Source organism: Armigeres subalbatus, chromosome 3, assembly GCF_024139115.2.
Source record: "Armigeres subalbatus isolate Guangzhou_Male chromosome 3, GZ_Asu_2, whole genome shotgun sequence".
NCBI classification, from domain to species: Eukaryota; Metazoa; Arthropoda; class Insecta; order Diptera; family Culicidae; genus Armigeres; species Armigeres subalbatus.
This window is the reverse complement of record NC_085141.1, coordinates 258,696,543-258,706,539: the sequence shown is the minus strand read 5'-3', so window position 1 is coordinate 258,706,539 and position 9,997 is coordinate 258,696,543. Positions and strand designations below refer to the sequence as shown.

Genomic DNA, 9,997 nt, shown 5'->3' with positions numbered 1-9,997 from the left:
CCCTAGAATGTCCACCAGTTTTTTTCTCGGGAAATTTCTCCTGAAATTCTCTCTGAAGTTCCTCTGGAAGTTCCTCTAACTCTAAGAACTTTTCATAAATTATTTCGAAAACTCTTCAATAATTTCCTCTGCATTCCTTTAGAATCAAATAAAATTTCTAAATCTACTCCATCCCACACTCGAAAATTCTTCCAGAAATATTTCCGAAGTTTTTCTAGGAATACTTATGGAAATTCAATGACGGATTCTGCTAAATCATAAATTCCTACAGAAATTAACTTGGCAATCCCTCCAGGTATTTCCCAAAACATTCCTCCAAGAATACTTTTATAAAAAGATTCTCCAATAAATTCTCTGTTTATTATTGCTACTATATAATTTCTCTATATGCAATAAATAACTAATCAAACTAGCCATTTTTGATTGTTTACGTATTAACAGTTGTACTGAAAAGTGTACATTAAGGACTATTTTAAGTTAAATCAAAATAATAGTGGAACACGGTGGAACAAAACAAAACAAGGTGCATTCGGTAGCTTAAAACCGAATCTTTCGGCTAGTGGCTGTTTGGCTTGCCGCCTCTTGCCGCTTTTCATGGTGTGTTGATGTGAAAATTGATTATTTTTTTCTAAAGATTCCTCAATAACTTTATCAGGTTTCAAGATAGATCAAAGTAGTCTTCTAGACAAACATGATTTTTGTCATTATGCTCAACTGTCTAAAAAAAACCATAGTGCTAAAATCATTTTCAAAAAAGTTATGTTCAATATATGATTTTTGGGGGTCATTCATACAAAACGAGCTCCAACTCGTTACAAAACCGTTATTCCAATATTGTGTCTTCAGAAAAGATGTTTCAATTCACATTCTTTATGACATTGCAGAGGACAACCACTGCTTTTGTACACCTGCGAAAAAAAAATTTCACACTGCCCTTCAATATCCACCTTTAATCAATGATGTTTTCTTATCAAAAGAAAGCCCAAGAAATATCCTTCAATTCTAAAGAAGACATCATGACTCTAAAATGTAGTTTTCAGGTCGAAAACTAAAAAACGTACGTTTTATGGGTTCTTGAACCATTGTGCAGCGTGGCGGCAATGTCCCAACGGGGGATGTAATGCCAATAAGCCTGAACAAAATATTTCTTTTTCATGTTTTATGCATACTTGTACAGTAAAACCAGCTCAATGCTGTTCGGTCAAATGTCCTATTCGGCTTGTGTGCCTTGTGTGTCTCTAACTCCTAGGAATCACCCAGTCACGCATCAACGTCTACACGGTCTTACCTCTTCAACTGCTAGCACTCGAAAGCCGCGCGCATTTGGCGAGTGAATGCTTGCTAGATGTGACGTCGGCAAACGTAACGCATCAAGGGGTCACACGTAATGTCAAGCTTTAGCAGCAGTGCTGTCAGATTTACATATAGCTCCGCACATTCTCCTTCTTCTCGAAAGTGATATTGATCTGGAAGAATTTTATTCCTTATGAAAATCAAACTTTATTTGAAAACTATTGGAGGTACAGAAATTGTCAACGTCCTCGGCCACTGCTAGACGCTTTAAATGTACTGTTATAGCTATTGACCAGCTATAAAAAACATGTTCAATAATGCGTAGTTAATTTATGTCGGTTTATTTGAATTTAGTTTCATTTGGGTAATATTAGACTTATGGAATAAAATGGGCAACCATTTTTAAGCGTGTAGGCATTGAACTCATTTGTCACAAAAACAATTACTAACATTGAACTCATTTGCCATTGCGTGCTGACAGTTCTAAAAGCATGACCCCTGCGCATGCGAAATTTGACATCTAGCATCTGTCATAGCTCATTTCATGACGTCACTTGACACCATATGGGGCGAATGTTTATATTTTTTTTTACCCGTGTCGAAATACAAGTTACTTCTCATGAGGGCAATATTTACATTTTTATATGAAGTTTTTTTTTTTTTTTGACCCGTGCAATCGTCTATCGTATTTGAAAACTTTGTTTCCTCATTATCGTCAACGTGATACAGGAAGGATCTGTGCCTAATTTCTTTTTTTTTTTGCCAACTTAAAAAAAATAGTATTTTCGCGTTAATTTGTTCGCCGATTGCCCTACTTTTACTTTCTTCTTGGATACCATCAAGCCTTTCGCTACGATAACGTAATCCATGACCCGGATCAAGTAATTCATCTCGGGGATAGAACTGTACCGCAAAAGAAATAAGTACAGTTGGAAAGCAGAATAAAAAGGTGCTGAATTGATTTCCAGCCAGGCAAAATGTTTTAAATCGTAAGTTTTTGTTCTTTTTTTTATTATTTTTTTATTTGCAACAACGTATAGTTTATATCAGATTTGCAACAATATTTGTATACCTATGCCAGTAATAAAATTCGAATGGCAATGAAATTTTACTTTTTGGTTGCGTGTATGTAACTGTCGAGGTATGCCGGCGCTCGTCTTTCTCTTGCTGGTCTTTGATCCTTGGGTTCACACTGAGGAAATACATCTTGCGTAGAAAGAGGATTCGCATTGGGGTGTACATTTCCATGATCGATATCAGCTGATCTACTATGTGTCTCAGGTTGTTCCCAGTCATAAACTTTTCTGGTTTGTGATACATGCCGCCGCATAGTACGGCCCGCTTCATCACTCAGAACCAACATCCCATTTGTCTCCTGCGTTACGGTGTATTTATGTGGGTCAAATCGTGGTTCTGCTTTAGCACGTATTAGTCGCTCAACCACCACTTTATCGCCTGGTTTTACACGACATCCGCGAGCGCCGCGTCTAATATCTTCTCGTTCTTTTGCTCGAAATTTTGATTCATAATCGCGCGCATTCAGTTGATCGTCGTCGAATGTAGCCTTTCCTGGACACAGTAGTGGTAGTCCACGTCTAATTTTCCTGCCCATCATTACTTCCTCTGGGGGTATCTTAGTAACCGAGTGGGCTCCTGCATTATATGCGTGAAGGGCTGCATTCAGTTCTTCAGCGTAGTTGGTGTTGCACATAGCCGCAGCAGTCATTGCTTTGTTTATCACTTTCATGCAACTTTCAGCTAGTCCATTTTGCTGGGGATGTAATGGAGTTGAAAAGATAATGTTGATGCCACGCTCATGACAGTATCTTTTGTAATCTTCGCCGTTGAAAGGCGGTCCATTGTCGGATTTAATACTTTGAGGAAATCCTTCCTTCTCAAATATTGCATCCAAAACTTTCCTGGTGTTTTCAAAGTTATATCATAAGATATATAATCGCCAATCGGTTTGGCGATTATATATCTCGACCGATAATCGACTACCACTAAAATCGAAATGCCTCCAAATTTTAAATATGGGCCGTTGAAATCAACGGCAATTGTTTCCCATACCGACTTCGGTGCAAAAACACGTTGCATTGGTGTCGGTTTTCGGCTTTCCAGTTTTGCGCATACTTTGCAAGAATTAACCCATGTTTCCGCGTCTTTGGTCATGTCCGGCCACCATACCCTTTCTCTCAAAATGCTCTTGAGCTTGGCTATTGATGGATGGCCTTGATGAGCTATTGCTAATGTCTTATGGCGAAGACTTTCTGGAATTAACGCACAACCAGTCTTCGTCAGGATTCCATTCCGCATGTTCAAGTCGTTCTTAAGTACCTTGAATTCCTGTAGATGGCTTGGCCATGAGCCTGAAGCCAGAGAATCATTGACCTGTTACATTAAAAAAAAACTTATTATTACATACTAAGATTTAAAAATTAATTTACCTCCTGCAGTTGTTGATCAGTGTTTGTAGCTTCTCTGATCTGGTCTTCTGTCATGAACCTCATTTCGTTAGCTTCAAGGCAAGCTATTTCCCATGGGCTGTCGGCTTCTTCGGAAGGGGCCGTCATCACCGTCATACAGCCTTGAGGATGGGTCTGCAATGTTCTCACGCCCACGCACATATTCAACGTTGAAGTTGTATGGACTTAGCCTGAGCGCCCATCCATCAGCCCTATTGAGTGCCCGCTTAGAGTTTTCTCGTGATCTATTCAAGATAAACGTAAAACCCTGCGCATCAGTTCGCAGCGTGAAGGTCCTTCCAAGCAAAAAGTAGGCAAAATGCTCTACGGCCCAGACGGCTCCTAGAGCCTCGCGCTGGTTTTGAGGATAGCGTTTCTCAGTCGCCGTTAATGACTTGGATGCAAAGCTAATAATGCGGTATGCTTGTTCGTTATCCTGCTGGACGAGGACAGCACCGAGGGCATTTGGCGAAGCATCCGTGTAAATGATGGTTTTCTGACTTTCGGAAAAGTATCCCAGAGATGTAGTGCAGTGTACAATCTTATCCTTCAGAAGTTCAAAAGCTCGATCCTGTTCCTGACCCCAGCTCCATTCATTTGTACTGATGACTGTCCACAATGGGCTTGCAATCTCCGCAAAATTCTTGATGTATGAGCTCACAAAGGATGCAAGCCCCAAGAAACTTCGGAGCTCTGAAGCTGTAAAAGGAGCTCTGAATTTCCGAATATCTTTGATCTTCATTTCATCGATGTTGAAGCCATTTTCGTCAAGTTTGTGACCAATGAATTGAATTCGGGTCTTATCGAATTCACATTTGCTAGAGTTTATGGTCAAATTGTTCCTCTTCAGAATTTCTAAAACATGTTTTACAGTTTCACGGAGGTTTTCTAACGTATCCGCGAAGATGAGCACGTCGTCGATATACACGATGATATTTTCGACGCTTCCAAGTATCCGGCACATTTCTCTTTGGAAAATCTCCGGAGCAGGGTTGCCAAAAATACAGATTAATCTGTATTTATACAGATTTTTTTTTACTATACGAATACAGAATCTGTAATACAGATATACTGATTTTTTCAGTCACAATCTGTATGTACAGATATTTTCAATTTGTGTTAACTAGATCCGTATAATATTCAAAATATTTTTTTAATGTTTCATAAGCTTCTTATGCGCGATTCAATATTTTATTTTTATCATGCACAGTCTGATAGTTCCTTAATTTTAAAGTGGTGAACTGGAAAGAGGAATGGCGTTCTTATTTCATACACATTAAAACAGATAGCAATGGGTTTTCGCCATACAATTAAAGAGATGCATCATCTGCAAATGAGAAGCAAAACGGTATGTCAGGTGACTGTATATTATGTTTTAGCGAAATAAGCCGATATTTTTTTCGCATTTTCCTGTACTTCAATATACAAAAAATGTATTACACATCAGTTGTTAATTTATTTTGGAAGCAAGTCCATTTTTTTAAAGATGTGACATGTTACAAGTACAAATCGCTTTGCTACTGGAACTATTCTCAAAGTGCATGAAGCTAAAGGGGGAGGGAGGGTGTCAGACCCGGCTTGTGACTTTCAGTTACATTTTTGTGATGGTTATGATTTTTTCCCAAAGGATAGTATCACAATACAAAATTTAATATCATTTTTTCTACTGATAGTTAGACGTAAAAAAATGGCGGCAATAACAATTCGATACAGATATTGATACAGATTTTTGGAGAAAGAAATACAGATGAAAAGATTTTTTTGGTCAAAAATACAGATTTTCATTTGGCAACCCTGCTCCGGAGTACAATTTACCCCGAACATTAATCGGGTAAATCTATACATTCCATTTTCTGATAAGAATGTGGTCATGTCTCGTGATTCTTCGTGGAGCTCCAGATGATAAAAAGCGTTCGTCAGATCGAGCTTTGAGAAGAACTTTGCACCATGAAGCTTGACCTTCATTTCCTCCAACAACGGTAGTCGAAAGTACTCTCTTTTAATAGCTCGATTAGGTGCCCTCAGGTACCAGCCTTAGGTACCAGCCGGAAATCATTCTTACCTTTAGCAACAGCCGACACACCGCTGATCCAATTGGGAGCTGTTGTTATTCGTTCAATGATACCTTGGGTTTCCATGTCTTGGAGTCTCTTTCTCGCACTTTCCCTGTACGCTGCAGGTACATTGTAGTAAGCATTTCTTACTGGGGGTATCGACTTATCAACGCTGAATTTTACTAGAACATTGAAAACCTTCTGGAATAAATGGTCCTTTTTTAATGATTCGCAATTGTTCACGGAAACGCCAATCTTCAACAGATTCATGTCGCTTGCTGTAGAGCGACCTAACAACGAACGGCGTCCTTCGGGAACGACAAGAAATTCTGCCCTCATCGATGGTTTCGGACATCCAACTACCCGAATTTCAGCTCTAAATGCGCATTTAACTGAAATTGGATTTGATGAAGCATACGATCGTAGATCATTATTAAATGATAACTCCATGGGCTCAAGGTCGGCGCATCCTGATGAAAATTCCTCTTTCAATTTAGACCAATCCTTTCCACCAATAATATTTGCGTCCGCTCCAGAGTCTATGAGAAACCGAATTGGAGTTGAATATCCTATTTGGCAATCAATGAGCGCTTGTTCCAGAGTCAGTGCATTTACTTGCTGAAAAAAAACTCAATTTTTGTAGTAATCAATATTTCATTTTATTTTCAGGTAATTCTGCGATACAAAGGAATCAAAAAAAAAAAAAAAAGGTCACCATGAGGATTTAATCTGTATTTACCTTTGTCTTATCTTCGTCTTCCCAACCTGTTGGAAGATCACGTTTAAGCTGGATAGTGTTGGCATTCTTCTTCCGGCATGCGGCCGCGAAGTGACCCCGCTCGCCACAAGCTTTACAGTTCCGATCGAATGCTGGACATGATCCGAACTTATGAAATAAAAGGAAACACTTCGGACAACGAGAGCGGCGTCCACGTCCATAGTAACTTGTGTCATCAGATTCACGTTGCCGTTTAGGGCGGAATTGCCTATCGTTAACGGCGTCATGCCGGCGTGTATTGGGCACTCCATCAGAAGGTATGTGGCGACGTTGTCGGTCTTTCGCCACCGCAAAGGCATCCGCGGATCTAGCTTGAACTGTTCCAGCAGCATATGCCTCTTCACGTGTAGCCGATTGAACGATGAATGTTGTTTCATATCCAAACGTTCTTGCTGTTCTGGCCAACTCTCTATTCCGCATGCCCTTAAGCAGCTGCATCCTCACAAAACGATCTTCATCTGTACTGCTGTACCTACAAAGCCTAACCTTTTCCATTAAACGAGCGTGAAAAGTTAAAGCAGGCTCGTCCGGATCCTGTTTCAAATTGGAGAACATTTCATGTTCCGCTGTAATATCGACCATCGATTGCAGGTATGTTTCAATGTTTCTTACGAATATTTTGTAACAGTTCGGATCTTTAAGATTCGGACGAAGTCTAGCGGCTCGTGCTATTCCCTGAAGCTTTTCACCCATGGATAGATACAGTATCTGTGAGCGTTTGATAGGGTCGTTGACGTTCGAGATAGAGGCAGCAATCTCGAAACGATCAATGAACCGATTCCATTGCTCCCACATCATATTCGCTGGTACATCGTTTGGAAAGGGCTGAATATGCTCCCAACGTATGCCGCCCGTGCTCGTCGATGGCACTGCAAATGCGTCCCCATTATTCCAACTTTCATCGATTTCGCGGGTCATTGAGCCGGTGGTGTCCTGAGATTGATTTGACCGCTTCTCGTTCATGAGCTTATCCAATGTATTTTGCATCTGGTCTATTCTGCGCCTGTACTCTAGGTTCTCCTTTCGCATTTCTTCTACGTCCTCTGTGTTACCTTGGTTACGGTTGGTGTTGCGTTCCACGACATCGAGCTCGACAGCTTCTCCATCCAGAGATTCCGCTTGATATGGTTCACTTGAATATACGCTATCGTCATCGGCAATAGCTTTTTCTGTTTCACCAGGAAACGAATCATTGGAGTCTTCCGATTCACTCAGAAGTACCGGAGCCCGCACGTATTTTCCGTCGCTATTCATGTTCGGTTTTTGTAGGAAAATCGAAATTATCTGTAAAAGATTTATAGTATTGAAGAATTTCGTAAGATTATTCGTTTCATAGTTAATTGTTCGTTATCTTTATGTAAGTCAATTCGGTTACAATAGTTTTCTTCTATTTAATCAATTTTCTTCACGTTTTGATTCATTAGCTAGTTCCAAATCATTAAAAAAAAACATTCCAAATTTAGCTCAATCAACTCGGTAGTAAATAGTGTTTTGTAATACTAGCATAGTACTTAACAAAAATAAGGCGGTCATTCCAATCCGATACAAACCAATGTTAAGCGGTCATCCCGATCCGCTATAAATAATCCGCGGTCGTCTTCATCTACTACTAATAAATCTAAAGCGGTCTAAAGCGATCCGCTACTAGCAAATCTAAAGCGGTCATCCCGATCCGCTACCATTCTTAAGCGGTCATCCTGATCCGCTACCAACCTTTAGCGGTCATCCCGATCCGCTAGCAACCAGTTTAGGTAATAAATATAGTCTACTAACAAGTCTTCGCGGTCATCCCGATCCGCGGCCAGCAAATCTAAAGCGGTCATCCCGATCCGCTATCATAATATACATAATTGTTAATCCAAGTTAAATGGATTATTTTCAAACACCTTCCATTGAATTATTTTCTGTAACACCCGACGATTACTTTTTCCATCTCAACTTAGCTTTCACTGGGATATTATTTTATATGTATTATTTCTAACGAAGCATGTACTAGTTTGTTAAGTTGTTCTTCAATTCAAAACAATGGTTTCATTATTGTTCACTTGTAATATTAAAAGTACCGTAACGATAAATTGGTATAAACTTAAACAAACTTGTTATCTTCCCTCTTGACCTTGATTTTTTCGAACGAAAAAAAAACTCACGACCGCCATTTTTTTTTCACTATTACCTTCCCTGTATCACTTCAAGGGACAGAACCACCACCATTTTGTTCACCCACAACGAAAGAATCTTAACATTTTCCATGCGTGCTGGGTGATTCCTTTTCACAAAATTCACGAATATATTTATTGTATGCTACAATTTAACAGCCTGGCAGGATCGCCAAAATGTGTGTCTCTAACTCCTAGGAATCACCCAGTCACGCATCAACGTCTACACGGTCTTACCTCTTCAACTGCTAGCACTCGAAAGCCGCGCATTTGGCGATTGAATGCTTGCTCGATGTGACGTCGGCAAACGTAACGCATCAAGGGGTCACACGTAATGTCAAGCTTTATCAGCAGTGCTGTCAGATTTACATATAGCTCCGCACAAGCCTAATGGTATATTCGGCCAAACAACTTTCGGGCTAGTGGCCTTCATTCAAATGGCCCTTCCCCTTCCCCGAAAACTTCACATAAAAGCACTTTGAAGCTTATTTGACCCCAAAATCCTTTAAATTTCCAGATTTTACCAGCAAAATATATGTTTTGCCTTTCTGTGAATCCACATTGAAGAGATAAACACAATTTTAGAACAATGTCTTTAGGATAAAATAACAAAAGATATGATAACTCGTGATATATGGAACATTAGGGAAAAATGAGCTCAATAACTACATACATAAGTGTTCCACGTCCATGGAACAGCACTCACTGAAGTTGAATTATTAGTTCAATTGGTAAAATTCTGCTTTGAAAATGCATTACTTTCGTTGGTATTTACTTGCATTCGTTTTCTTGTATATGTCTTTTAATATTCATTACGCTTTGCTGTAAATCTTTGTTATAGCATAGTGATCATGTCACTGAGTTGTAGTTTCTAGTCTAGCCATCGCTAATTGACAGCTTCTAATTAGGGATTACAACCACAACACAACTTAAACAAGCGAAACTCCTTCTGGTTTGCCGATTTACATTGCACAACACAATTGACCGAAGCCGGGTCGAACCCAGTCTCAAAATTAGTCCCACAACTTGTGAACAGCAAAACTTGACAGTTAAAGCTGAAACCATGCTCTGAGAAGCTTATTCCGTTCATGTTCTTCCTCGTGCGACTGAAGTGGTTACGGCAGCAAGACGAATGCAAAGTGCAGTGGCAACGGTTACCCCAATTGTATCACTTCGGAAAACATCCACTGAGTATGATGCTGCTGCTAGTCTGCCACTGCCGTACTTAGCAATGAAATAACAGCGGAGAAA

At 39.8% G+C, this 9,997-nt stretch overlaps 1 protein-coding gene across 1 annotated transcript; it reads right to left on the bottom strand.

Annotated features, from left to right (window-relative positions):
* Nucleotides 1-5,779: 5,779 nt before the first annotated feature.
* LOC134219573 (uncharacterized) lies at nucleotides 5,780-9,064 on the bottom strand. The gene is made up of 3 exons (XM_062698349.1): nucleotides 8,984-9,064; nucleotides 6,552-7,874; nucleotides 5,780-6,430 (listed from the first exon to the last, which is right to left on the bottom strand). The coding sequence occupies exons 1-3, from the start codon at nucleotides 9,062-9,064 to the stop codon at nucleotides 5,780-5,782; spliced, it is 2,055 nt and encodes a 684-aa protein (XP_062554333.1).
* Nucleotides 9,065-9,997: the final 933 nt, after the last annotated feature.